The sequence below is a fragment of the Cyanistes caeruleus genome, chromosome 20, assembly GCF_971803275.1.
Source record: "Cyanistes caeruleus chromosome 20, bCyaCae1.hap1.1, whole genome shotgun sequence".
Taxonomy (NCBI): Eukaryota; Metazoa; Chordata; class Aves; order Passeriformes; family Paridae; genus Cyanistes; species Cyanistes caeruleus.
This window is the reverse complement of record NC_141720.1, coordinates 9111861-9125831: the sequence shown is the minus strand read 5'-3', so window position 1 is coordinate 9125831 and position 13971 is coordinate 9111861. Positions and strand designations below refer to the sequence as shown.

At 40.8% G+C, this 13971-nt stretch overlaps 1 protein-coding gene across 4 annotated transcripts in view; it reads left to right on the top strand.

The window, feature by feature from the left end:
• DENND1A (DENN domain containing 1A) overlaps positions 1–13971 on the top strand; it is a 153918-nt gene that overhangs the window by 115549 nt on the left and 24398 nt on the right. For all 4 annotated transcript variants that reach the window (XR_015278232.1, XM_086858432.1, XM_086858434.1 and 1 more), the window contains 6 exons: positions 3700–3801; positions 4321–4408; positions 4934–4974; positions 5879–5950; positions 7019–7075; positions 11946–12077. Coding sequence is in view for 3 of the 4 variants with exons in the window: in XM_086858432.1 (XP_086714558.1) it covers positions 3700–3801; positions 4321–4408; positions 4934–4974; positions 5879–5950; positions 7019–7075; positions 11946–12077 (492 nt within the window). In the remaining variant the exon portion in view is untranslated. The remainder of the gene's footprint in view (positions 1–3699; positions 3802–4320; positions 4409–4933; positions 4975–5878; positions 5951–7018; positions 7076–11945; positions 12078–13971) is intronic.

Below are 13971 nucleotides of genomic sequence, written 5' to 3'. Positions count from 1 at the left end.
CTTGCCTTTGGTTGCTGCTGACAGTCGTGTATATCCAGATCATTCTCCTGCCTCGCTTTATCATTCTGGATGGAATTAAGGCTGATGAGTCCTGGAATACCCCTACTGGCTTTACTTTGCCATTTGCAGCATAACCATTGGCAGTACAGGGTACGGTTATTTGCAACAATAATTGGGTGATATGTGTCTGGCTTGTTTGCCCTTGGTTTGCTGTGTACTGGGGGTGCTACAGTGGCACTGGACTTGCAGCTTTCCCGCTGTGTGCCTGGAGGCCCCGAGTTTCGCTGCGTGCTGCTGTGCCGTGTTTGGCAGCGAGGCTGTGCCGCAGCACCCGCACGCTCCGAAGGCACATCCAGGGTCCATCACCTGCACCACGTGCTGCCCGTGCTCACACACACTCAGCACCCCTGCCTTCCACAGCACAGTTTTGGGAACAGTCTAAACAGTCTTCAGCTTGGCTTCTTGGGGTTGGTGATCGTTTGGCTGGGTTTTTTCCCCTTTGTAAAATCAAGTTTTATGAAATCTTTGTGTGAGGGATTCTCATTGTTGACCTAATTTGATCCCTGCCTTTGACCCCTGTCTTTATTACCTTGCTGCTCTGTCCAGCAGTCATGTGCTGCCTTCAGAGCACTCTGTCCAGGTGCACATTTCTGCAGGAGTGGGAGTAGTTGGATTTCCATGGCATCTCTGAGCTCCTGTGTCTTTCCAGAAGCATCCTTTGTGTTTGACTCTGTCCCTTCTTCTGTGTCCTTCTCTCATCTGATATGTCTTCTATTCCACATATTTCAGTCCTTTATACTCAGTCTGAAAGTTCCTGCCATAATCAGTGAGCTGAGGGAAAGCGATTTCCTTAAAATATGAGGGATCATGGTGGAATTTTTTACAGCATAACTAAACAAAATTGGGCTTTATCTTTTAATTTGTATCATGGCTTCTTAAAATTAAACAGCAGGTTTCCTGAAACTCTAGAACAGTCTGAAATAAGTCCTAGACTCCTTTTGCTTTCCAGTTGCTGCCTTAAGTAGTTTTAAGCATTATTTTAGAATGTAACAGAATTCTAGTTTAAAAATAGGTCTGGCAGTAGACCAGATGTGGGCTGAAACTTTTCAGCTTTTTCAGAGGTCATGAGATGCTGCACTGCCCTGATGAACTTCATTCTGCCAGATGAATATGAAATAGTTATATAAAGGGAGATTTGCAAAGACATAATGAAAAGGCACCTATTTTTAAAGTGCATGTTGGAATCATAATCTTACATTTTAGATTTTTTTCTCTTGTGTTAAGATTGCAGATTAGATGTGTACATTTTTGTAATAATAATTCTGTGATCCAGTCTTGCAATAGATGTGAATTATCTGCAACATTACAGATCAAGTCAAATTCCTCATCGAGTCATATTGTGCACCCATTAAGAGCCTTTGCAGAGCAATATTTTAGCTTCTGTTAGGCATTTACAGTTGGAAAGGGGATTAATGGATATTTAGGGTGTTGATGAATGAAGGGCTAAATTTTAATTGTTGGAACCAGCAAGTTTAGGAGTTGATGAGTTTTTCAGGACAAGTTATTTCAGTTGTTTCACATGCAAACAAGAGCATTCATTTCACACCATATCGGCAGTTCTGCAGGCGTCCCCTCATGTATAATGTCACTTGTCAGTAAAAGCAGAGCTGATTAGCTTTATAATTTACAGTTAACCAGATCTGCCAGGAAAATGGTCTTATTGTCCAGCTTGTCTTTTTGTCCTGAAGCTGTGGCTGGGGGTGGAACAGTGTGCACCTTGGGGAGGTCAGCGAGGGTGGAAGGCACTAATGCATTCTGAGCTGCAAAGCTCACGCTTGACCTCCATGATTAAAGTTTTTTCTGTCATCCAGCAGCCGTTGAGCCTGAATTGTCTCTTAAGAAGTCAAAAGGTCTAATCAAGCTAATGAACAAACTCAATCATTAGTACTTTGGGAAGGAAGTGTGCTAACACTGCTGGTGCCCCAGCTGCAGGGTGTGTGTTGCTGGGGCAAGAGGAGCTGCTGGAGGTGCAGCAGGGCACAGCCGCCTCCCCTTCGCAGGGCTCAGCTCATCCCACCGTGTCCACACTCCACTCTGCCATAGGGGAAGTGCCACATTCTGGTAGGTGATAGGAAGGGCTGCTTGTTTCCTCTGAAGAGTTTTTTAAATGAGGATTAAACAAAAGCTAAACCTTCCTTGGATGAACGTCTGTCCTAGCAAACTAATCAGCATTTCTCTTTACCCATTCCTCCCAGCTCTTTTCACTCAGATTTTTCTGACATGGATAAAATATTTTCCAGGGATCCTTTTTTACATTTCAGTATCTGAAGTTAGTGGGAAAGCTTTTCTCCTACTGGTCAATTAGAAGACAGCTGTTAGTCATTTAAATGCAGTAAAACCTTTCAGACAGTGCACACCTTGGCTTTGGAGCCAGAGCCTTTGTCATGTGTGTCCTGGAGACTGGCACCAGTGTCTCATATACACACACATAACAGCCTAACCTGTTCTTCCAAACATTTTCTCTTTGTTTATTTTATAATGAAGTGTCTTATAATTCTTTATTCTGATGAGAGCAAAGCCACAGCAAAGAAGAAAAAAAGTGGCTTTTTCACACTCATGCTTCTTGTGTGGAAAGCATCTAGTGATTTTGGTTTTCCCTGTAAAAAAAGTAAATCAAAACCAGGTTATTATTTTTAAAATAAGTTAACCTGGAACTGTAACTAACACATAAGAAACCTGCCTTTTTTTTTCCAAATCCATGGAAATTCACTGGCTCAAGCAAGGGGTGACAGAAACTCTCCTAAGAAAGTGACTTCCCTCTGTCAAGAAGACCCATCCTGTGCTAAAACAGACATTTGCAATTGATCCTCGTCCTCAATCATTTTAGCAGCCCTGTTTTCTTGATTTACACAGCCAGTGGTAAATTAAATTACTAATTTAAAACTTTCAGGAATAGACTATCATCCTTTTAAAGGGAGTACTTCAAGACTGTTCTGTGATGTTAATTTTGAATACTCAACAGATGAAGAGTCCAAATATATTTTAGTATGAGCATCCATAATAATTATACATCAATATAATTTAGTCCTTCTTTGTTACTTGTTTTTAAGTCAATAAATATATTTGCTTTCTGTGTTGTGTATTTGTAGAAGTGTGGAAGAAATTGGTGCCCTTATGGTAGATACACAGCAGACTTCAGCATTACCATAACTCATTAAAATCAGATAAAAGTAGAGTTGCAAAACAATTTCTGTCTTTTGACAACAAGATTGTGAAAAAGGGAAATTCCACTCCTCCAATATGAGTTTTTCAGAGCTGTGGAGAAAACAGAGTGGACATTCCTGACCTGTTTGTGCTGGCTCTGCTGAGGCAAATAAGCAGAATATACAGAATTCACACGACCATGTGTCATATTGTGGGGACAGTAAGTAATATTAGCTTTTTGAATGATCAAAGTTCTTCAGCTTTAGCAAAAAGTGTGTAAAGCCACCCTGGTTTATTTTGATGATCTGAAATTTTCCAGCCTGTCTTTGCTTCCTGTGGTTGGGACCTGCAAATAACGTACAGTTTACTCACTGCTAGGTACGGCCTATGTTCCTTACCTGTGTACTTTGGAAGGGAAGTAGGTCAGGTGCAGGCAGTGGATTCAGAGGGACTCAGTCAGGGCTGTTTGAGTGTTTAATGCTCTGAACTCTCCAGGGTGAGCCCATCACTTTCTGTGAAGAAGCGTTCGTGTCCCACCGCTCATCTGTGATGAGGCAGTTCCTGCAGAACGCCATCCAGCTCCAGCTCTTCAAGCAGGTACTGCCTCCAGTGATGCATGGGAAGCAGATTCTGTAACAATTCAGCTGGGGTCTGGGGGGCTGTTTCTGTATCCCTTGATCCTGTAATGCAGCAACTCAATTCCTGCTTGCTGCCTTCTGTCAGACTCAGGTGCTGAGGCTTTCTGGATATTGAGAGGTGGATGGGTTTTCCCACTAATGGTCTCTGAGCTCAAGGGTTTTTCTTATTTGAGCATGCCTAGACCCAAGATATGTCCTGTAAACTTTGTCCAGGAAGTACATTACTGTTGAACATAGAACTACTGCTTTAGGGCAGCTAAAAACCATGTATGTGTCGCCAAGCATGAATACTGGTTTTTAGCAAAGGCACACACCTTTGGGCAGTGGTCAACATCGTGCCAGTTTGGTTGGTATTTTCATTCTGAGTTCCTACCCAATGCAAACAATGAGGTTATTCCAGCTAATGAAGGATAAAGTCTTTCTGAAAAGATGAAGAATGGGATGGTTGATGTGTTTCTGTCTTTTGATGCTGATGCAGTTCATTGATGGGCGTCTGGATCTGCTGAATTCTGGGGAGGGCTTCAGCGATGTGTTTGAAGAGGAGATAAATATGGGAGAATATGCAGGTAATAAATATTTTAATGTAATTTCAGACACTTTCGTTGGCTTACCATTTGTGGGTTATCATGATGTAATTGCTCATTGCTGCTGGGTAAATAACAGTGGCTTAGTGATCCTGGTGGCTTGAAATGTCTTAAATTTTTGTTCTTTCCTCTGTCAAGAGCTTTGAATAATGTATTGTAGTCTGAGTAATGTCTGTTCAGTCTTTAAAATACTCAGCATTACAACTTTAATAAAGTACAACTAAGAATTCTTGCATTGGAGGAAAAATCTTAGCTTTACCCAGAACCACCTCAGACTTCTTTTAGTGAACTTAGAAACATCTGTGTTCTCCAGTGTCTGAGACAACACAGAGAAAAAAGGAAAGTGTAAATCCCTCATCAATGTTATATTTTCTCCTGAAAGAAAAGGCTAGCTGTCCTGTTCTGTCCACGCTTCAGAAACATTAAGTGTCAACACTTCACATTTTGAGCTTGTTTTCCGTTCAGCAGAGGGTTATAATTTGTTTGTTTGTGTTTGGTTCTCTGTAGGTAGCGACAAACTGTACCACCAGTGGCTGTCCACAGTGAGGGTAAGCACATGAGATCCTGCCAGACACCCTGAACTGGGCTTGGCCTCTTGAAGGTTTTCATGTATGGACAGAGACAGTAAATCTTAAAGCTGTTTACATCTAATTGCATATAATCAAATTTGATCTCTGGAAATGTAATTTTGCACTGAAAATAGGAAATACAACATTAGCCAGGATTTAATTCCTTGGGTTCTGACCTTGTCCTGTGTTTCTCAGCAATAGTCTATGGGGTATGGCAGGGGTGTGAAACATCAACCAAATGAACAGATCATTGCAGCTGATGTATCACTTTGATTATAGTATAATCACTTTCATTTGACATGAAATTCAGCTGTTCTAGAACTAATGTTTGTGACTGGAGTTAGATTTAATTTCCCCTCAGTTTATTCCTTTATCAACTACTTGTGTCTTAAAAAGGTACCATGTGTATGATAAACAGGACTGCAGGATGAGGGAAAGGAAAAGAGCAAAATAAAAACAGATCTTCCCTCTTGAGACTGAATGTACAAGCTCTGCTGAGGCACAGTCTCTGGCTCAGACATTGAGTGCTGCTCAGGATACTTGTGTTTTAAACTTGGTTAGGATTTTAGTAGAATATAACAGGACACCCCTGAGGTAAGTGGAAGCACAGGAGTTTGTGAGACATGTAAGGCAGGGGCTCTTGGGAGGCACATGTGTTGTCCCTTGGACAAGTGCTGTATTAAACAGAACTGGGCAAAAGCAGAGCGACATTCAGAGGGGTTTTCCTTGGGTCTTTTTCTTTAAATCTGACCTTTCCATACGCAGCTCTGCCAATAAAGGTAGTTAATGCTCTGTTATTTTAAGTTAAGAATGGTGGATTTTAGATTGCTGTTTGCTTTATAGAGCTTTGATAACATTTCTTCCCTTGTTACTATAATTACAGAAAGGAAGTGGAGCCATTTTAAACACAGTAAAGACCAAGGCTAACCCTGCCATGAAGACTGTCTATAAGTTTGTAAGTATTGAGTACTGGCTTACTACTGAGATAAGAGTCTAATTACAATTCTCTTTTAACCTTTCAAATGAGACTCAAGATTTACATCCATTTTTATTGGACTCACAAAATTACTCAACATATACATTCATTCAAATTTCAAATTTAAATGAAAAAGTCATTTTGAATTTAAACTCAATTGAAATGCAAAGGACAATGGGAACTTGTGAGTTCTTTTGAAAGTACAGATGATAAATTCCATTTATTACACAGAACTCTTTCTGGGAAATAGTGCCTGTGTGCTCTGCTAGGCAGCTCTACCATCTCATCATTGCTCTGTTGGAAATCATTGTTACCTCAGCTTTCCCTGCTTGCAGCTTCATCGAAATAAGGGAATCCTCTCATTTTCCAAATTGTTTCCATCTTTTCTAAATGTCAATTAATTTTCCCTGGAGATTTCTTATACCTGCTTATTTAGAGCCCAACTTACTGAGTTATTCTTTAAATGGAAGTGTTTTCAGTGCTGTTAACAAACAGCTGGTGTGTTGCTGTGCTATCGTGTGTGGCTGCCAGCTCCACTCTGCCAGATCAAACAGCACAGAAACAAGTGAGGATTTCTTATATGCTCAGTTCTGGGAAATAATGCTACAAACAGCATTGAGATAACCATTCAAACTTTGGTTTTTTCCTGCCTTCCTCCAGGCTGAGAGAGAGGAGTAGGATGAGATTGGCTCTACTAAATGGAGCTGGCATCCAGAGCACTGCAAGGAGCGTTTGCAGGCTCGCTGCCAGTGTGGAAGAGAAGATATTTATAGCAAAGATAAATACTTACTGGGGAGCACTAAGGCTGTGGAATGCAAAAAGATGAAAGATGTCTGTAGCTTCAGAACAGGGAAAACAAAATTTTTGCAACAAAGGTGGGGTGGTGTTTTTTGTTTATTTGGGGTCTTTTTAGCTTTCTGTTTGTTTTAATGTGTTTTCAGTATCCTGTTACATCTTTTTATTATTGCCATTTTTATTAACTGAAAACAAACTCAGTCATTGCTGGAAATAGAAGGGAATTTTAACTTAAATTAATTTTTCATGCAGGCAAAAGATCATGCAAAAATGGGAATAAAAGAAGTGAAAAACCGCTTGAAGCAAAAGGTACTTGAAGTTCTTATTCAAAATGTATAAGCACCACGTCTGAAATCCTTAGCCACTGAAAGCATGATGTGATCAATAGGAAGCTGTTTGATACAGTGTTGTTAGCACACTTCAAAATGCATTACCAGCTGTCCTGGATTTTTCACACTTATAAATATTCACAGACAAAAAAAAAAATTGTCTTCAAATACATTAAAGCTCTGACTTAAACCCACAAAAGCCAGAAAATTGAGAGTTCTGCACTCAAAGGTCCTGTTCCTGTCCTTCGTGCTGGGGCACTTTGTGAGGGGACTGCATGTGGACTGGGAGCACTTCCCTGCAGTTCTGGCAGGGAACCTTTTGCAAATGGCAAATAGTTGTTATTTTTGCAGTAGTCAGTCAGGAAAAATAGCATCATGTTTGTCTGCCATTGGGAAGGGGATTTCTGCATTTCTTGAATGTCTGCTGCAAAGTTCAGACAGGAAAGAATTTATTAGAGTTGGTGTCCATTGCCAATTGGAATTACTGCAGGAACAAATACCCAAACTGTTGTTTCCCAGATCTGTGTGTGTTTATAAACAGCGCAATTCCCAACTGCTGCGCTGTGTTTGAGGATGTGTTATCCAATCCCAGCTGCTCCTTTTAAACCAGAGGTGCAGTCACACTGGCACACACCTCATGAGTAGATGGGTTATTGCAGATATTCCCTTTATTCTGTGCATCAGAGCTCTCAGAGTCATGGAGAAAGCCAGGCAGCTGACCTGCTGGGGGAACTGAAGTTCTTATTCAGAAATTTGTATTCAGTTTGTTTCATAGGAGTTAGGGTGGGTTTTTTTTAACCTGTGCTCCCTCTGTAAATTTCTTCTCTAAATTTCTAGACCATCCTCTAAAATAAGGTAATGTAAATGTTGATGGGCAGACAGAAATGCACCTGAACCTGCCACCAGCCTGTTCCTCCAAAGGGGTTTCTGTGCAGCCAGGCTGCAAAGTGAGGAATTGCCCGTGTACATTCCAGCTGCTGGTCCCTCTCTGAACAGTCCAGACATTGTGCAGAATCTCAGGGAAGATAAAGTTGCTTCAGATGCTTTTATGTTATTTTATTAGTCTACATTAGTCTACCACTGTAGGTACAATTTGAAAACAATAGAAGCATGGAGCAGTTTTCTTGTACATGGATTTCTTTATGTCCTTACATGTGTTTCACTTCTGGCCATAACCTTCCTAAATAATAAAATCCTTGGCCTTCTGTGTGTTTCTAAAGCAGCTGGAGCTGTGTAACATGACCAGATTTTTTTCCTGCATTTTAAATGCTAATAGAATTGTGTGCTGTTGTGTGACATTTGTATATGAGTCTGAGAAAAGCCTCATTCAGTCATTGCTTTGTTTTATTATTATTATTGTTGTCTTCCTGGTCTGTCAAGCAGCAAGCATCTCTTTAAAAAACACACATAACATTTACAAGTAAATGGCCCAATTTTGTTTCACCTTCCTTATGTGGTGTATCTGTAAGTGAGATGCTTGAACATGATTGTTCAACATAGGCTTTCACAAGAGATAGCTGTGAGTAGGTGACACACACTGCTCTACCCCTCCTTCCTTAATTATTCTCTCCTTTTCTATCCCATCCTCTTCTCCATGTGAATGCAGATAGGAAGGTAACTAAAATTAGGGATTGCTCTGTTAAAAGTGATAAAAATAGCAAACGTTGTTTTGGTCACCCTCATTTTTAATCTAAATGTCTGTGCTGCTCCATTATGGGTCTGTTATGCACAGGTCTATTAATGCATCCTCCCCAGTTTTTATGTAAGACCATTGTATTTATCCTGTGTTTCCTCACTAACATGTGTAAGTGTTAACTGTCTGACATTCTGGTATCATTAAATACTTATCTTTTGCCAAATTTGGGATGCTAATCTTTCATCTTCTAAGAGTAACCTAAGGTTATTTTTAAACTGAACTTACTATCCACTGCATTTTAAAATACTATTTTCTATTATTAATATAGCAAGTATGCAGGCCCCTGGTAAGGAAAAGTCAAATATAAACATCCCTTTTCCAGTTTTTGCTGCCAAATCTGAGCAGCTTCAGTACAAGATAGAATTTAAAAATGCAATAAAGCTGGAGGTTCTGCTTCCTCCAACTCTGCATAGCAATGGTGACCTCTTAAATATAATCAAGAGCCCATTTTGCCCTTGGTCTGCTCCAGTCTTGGGTTTGAATTGCAAATGAGAAATGCAGGATTGACCTGTTGAGAGGTCACTGTGGTGTGTGTAAGGTCCTTCTTTAATATGATAGTGGAGATTGAATGGTGCTCCATTTCCATCCCTTGTTCATTTGTGGTGCAGTATTTCAAAGAAACAGAAATAGTTTTCAGAGGATTCTTATGAGTGAGAGCAAATAATTGTTAATAGATACAGCCTGGTAGCTTTATTTTAGTTTTGATACAGTTCTCTTTTTTTTTTTTTCCTTTCTCTTTTTTCTTTTTCATTTCCCTTTTTTTTTTTTTTTCCCTTTTTGCAAAGGCTGCCTCTTTCCATCTCACAAACCAACCGGTGGTGGTCAAGTCCCTCTGTTAGTGGCTCATTTGAAGCTTAACTGCATAGAATTAGGAAGAAGGAGGAATATGAATGGTACCATCCTCAACTTTCAGTCAGGAGAATGGAACTTACTGAAAGCTCTGGCTAAGACAATTTATATAAATGCTTGGGTGCTTGGCACTAATATATTCAACATAATTTTAGTTACTAGAGCCCTGTGTGGTCTGGTATTCTAGGAACAACTAATTTAGAGCTTTATAACACAACCTGCACAACGTTCAAGACATTCAGAATGTGTTTTGCTCCTCCCTAGCCAGTGTTTGCAGTCTATTACAAAATTTAAGATCAGATTTCACTGTTTTTTTAACTCAAATGTGTTTTCATTGAAGATAGAAAACAAACTTTTGTGAAGCAGATTTTGCTTTAATGAGTGAAGCTATATTGATTATTTGTTTGTCTTTTGGGGATGTTGAAAAAACAGAAAGGAATCAAATCATTTAATGCTCATATTTTATTCATCAATTTTTAAAAAAATATATTGTGGTTTCATTGGAAGTCTGTGGACCAAACATGGTGGAAGTAGGCTTTAGGAACATGGTAACTTTTATATGCAATTATATAATCAGAAAAGTAGAGGCAATCTATAGCAGTAAAAGCCCAAGGATTTGCAGTGATCGTTACACATCTGAGTGGATTTTGCTTAATGGCTTAATCTCTCTATCTTTTATCTCCTCCCATTACTCTCATGTCCAAATTTTTGTGTCCTTTTTCTGGTTCTTTGGGGATTTGCCTGGGGAGGTGTTTTGCTGTGTGCTGCCTGGCTTAGAGCCACAGCCCCGGCTCTGCAGGGCCAGGATCAGCCCCTGCTCAGCGCAGGTTGGGTGGCCCTGGGGGTGCTGGGGCTTTGGCAGCTCCAGGCACTTCCAGTGTGCCTTCACCCCACAGAAATGTGTAAATAGGGTTTGTGTTTAGTGCCTTTGCAGGCAGTGGTGCTGCCATGGGCTGTGTGATCCCAAGCTGAGTGGGTTCCAAGGGGGCTCTGCTGACAGGAGCTGGAGCAGGAGTTTGACAGACACTCTGGTTTCTTGTCAATGCCTTGTTTGGGGCTCTTTGTTACTAATTCGGAGGACTTTGTTGTACCTTTTCAAGACAGGGTGGCATTGTGCAGCTGAAGGGCGGGGGAAAGAAAAAGTTTTTCTCTCTAGTTTGACCTTAACAAGTTGTTAATTCCCCATGATCCTTATGCCCGTATTGGGGAACCACTGCTCTACCAGCTGGATCTAAAGAGGGGTCTCATCTTCTCTGTGGAGCAGACAAAGCTCCTTAGAAAGTCCATCCAGCTTTTTGTTTCATTTGACCTAAACACATTAGGTCAGTGTGTGTCCAAAGGAACCATTTCTAATTGGCCATCAGCTTACACGGCTCATTATTGTACCTGAGCGAGCCAGGGGCTCGCGGGGCCATGTCAGAGGTCAGGGAATCAAAGCCCTGCCGGTGGCAGCAGCCACCCTCAGGTCAGCCTTGCAGAGCTCCAGCCTCTGCAGCCTTCTCTCCATATTTACCCAGCATTATTTCCTTGGCATTGTTGCGGAGATGTAAGGTTTGGGGCCCACTGTGTTACAGACTGTTTCTCAACTCACTTTCAAACTCTTTGCTCCTTCTCTGATTCCTGGTGTCTGCAGGAATGTGTCCTTTGTCTTTTTCAGAACCTGTATTACACACTCTGTGCCTGCACTTGCCAAGTCCTCTCACCTGGGCTGGTGGGTCACTTCACTTCTGGAGATGAGAACTAATGTCAAAGCAAACAAAAAGTATTCTGCCAGGCAACCCTTGGTGTTGTACCCTCTCCTGGAGGCATATTCAGTGCACACAGGCTCCAAGATGAAATGCAAAGCTAACTAAGCTCTGAGTTCCATCTCTCTTTGCCACTTCCACCAGTAATTGTTCTGCTATGGATAATACTGTGCAGTACATTAATGGAATTACTGAGTTCATTTAGGTTTACAATGAGCAGAATGCCCTGTCCCTGGGCTTCTGTTGAATTCATTTCTAAAACAAAATCCGAGTTATGTTTTTTTCCTCCACATGCACTTCCTGGCTTTTGCGTGTTCAAGTCAGACATTTTACCGAGTGTCCAGTTTGCACCTCTGGTACTGGGAGGAGAGAGGGGTTGTGTACAAGCTCTGATGGATGAAATGTTTTATTCTAATGATGTTTTCTTTTCTGTACTTTGGTGTTTTTTCCCCCAACATCCAAATTGTTAGTCAGCATTATCCTGTAGTGTCTCCTTTGTGCACCTTCCCGTCACTCAGGAGTGTTCCTGGCCATGCTATTCACCTTTTCCTACCGCACAGGACTTTGCTGAGAACGGGTGCTCAGCAGCGCCGGAGGAGCCCCTGCCAAGGACAGCACCATCACCACTGGTCGAGAAGAAGGACCCAAAATTAAGAGAGGACAGAAGACCAATCACGGTACATTTTGGTCAGGTAGGTCTTAGTGTAAAGTTGTTCTCAATCATGTGACTCAGCAAAAATAGTTCAGAGAAAAATCCTGATAATGAATATGCCAAAAGCTTCGTTATTTTAGTGACTGAACTATGCTATTTTGGTTTTATTTTTGTTGTATCTTTAAAGGGGATTCCAAAATCTGATCTTTTGGGTTTGCTGATTCCTTTTGTTCAGACAGTAATTTTGAGGAAAAAACCCCATAAGCTAATGGGAAGTGAAGCATAAATATTGTAATTTTATAAACTATTTTGCAGCTGTTTTAGCTTGCAAGGTGCTACAGCCCTCGGGACTGAGGGTGTAGAATTTAAAACATCCCCTTTTATCTAGCCAGATCATTAGTGTCAATACGGAACGTCCAACTATTAAAGCATTTGAACATACTCTGAAAATTAAATGCGGTGAATTAAGATGGAAAAATCAATTAATAGCTTGTTAGTGTGCTCTGTATTCAGTATTGACAGCTGAGCTGTTCACGTTAGTTACTCGTGTAATGCTTCTTTTGACATCTGCAAAACAGAGGTTGTGGGGGGGATTTGAAGAGCTACCTATTTAGAAAATGTTGTAGTTGCTGTGATTTTCATGGAAAAACATCCAGTATTTATTATCAATTTGCCAGTGTTCCCCTATTAAGTATAGCATGACTCAAAAAATAACATGATTTGTGTTCACAGTTCTCTTTTCTTTTGCTGTGTTTATCCTTTACACTGTTCTGACCAGAAAACAGGAGGGAATATCTGATTCCTTCTAAGGAAACAAAGTGTAATTTTAAAGTAATTGTAAAACATTATAAAATGTGAAGCAAACCGGTTTTAGAGAAGTGTCTATGAATAGAAACCAGTTGGTGTGGCTGATGGGGCTACCCGAGGTCTGATCAGTGCTTGGAGCAATGTTGCATGCATCATTTCAGAATTAGATTTATTTTCTCAGTGCTTTCACCGGTGTGATAAATGTAAGTTCTCGGAGACTTTTTAAAAAGTATTCCAATTAAGTATTTTCAGTAGAGATTTATTTTTCCATTACTCTCTGTGCCACTGCACTTGAGAGGAATTGGGGCTACTGGAGGAATGCAGCCATCTAGCTCCAACAGGGACATGTTACATTTCATTTGAAGCAGTCAGAAATCAGATAATATTACAATTTATTTTCAGTTTTTCCTTTAGATTTTTGTGAACGATGGATAGTTCAAACATGATGGTAGATTAATGAAATATATATCTGAGCGGTAAGTGCAAATTTAAATTCATGAGGTTTTTTAACAGTCACTTTCAAATTTTTTAATGATCACTTTTCTGTGTCGAAAGAAGCACACATCAGCTTTCCTGACCCCTGGCTGTGGGGAGAGGCTCTCTGGCAACGTGCTTACTGCTGTCATCACATTACAGATGTAGGTTTCCAAAAACCCATCTGACTTAGCAGGTGTAGGGCTGGCTGACTCACAGCCCTCATCCCGGCACGGCTCTGCTTCTCCCGATAGCCCAGTGCCAAAACAAAAATGAAATCGTACGTTCATTCAAAAGGAAAAGATGTTCAGGTTTATGAAATATAGATTAAGGCTTCGGGGAGGAAAAAAGCAGCAACATTTACTGTATAAATGGGAGATGGCTTCTAACTCGTGATTAAAGGCAGAGATTTTAATGTCACTTTTAACTCTGTCTAGAATACAGAAGGTGGGAACAATTAAAAAGGCACAAGAACTCTGAAATAAGGGCTGTTTGTGCATTCACAGCTCTTCTAAACTGAAGAGGATGAAAGAGGCTTTTTTCTCATTGTCAGGGGCTCTCTCGGAGCGCAGCATTGTGCGGCTGGCAGCGAGCTTTAAAATGCATGCATGCGCGGGGGTCAGGGCCCGGCTCGGGGCGGGCGGTGCAGGGAG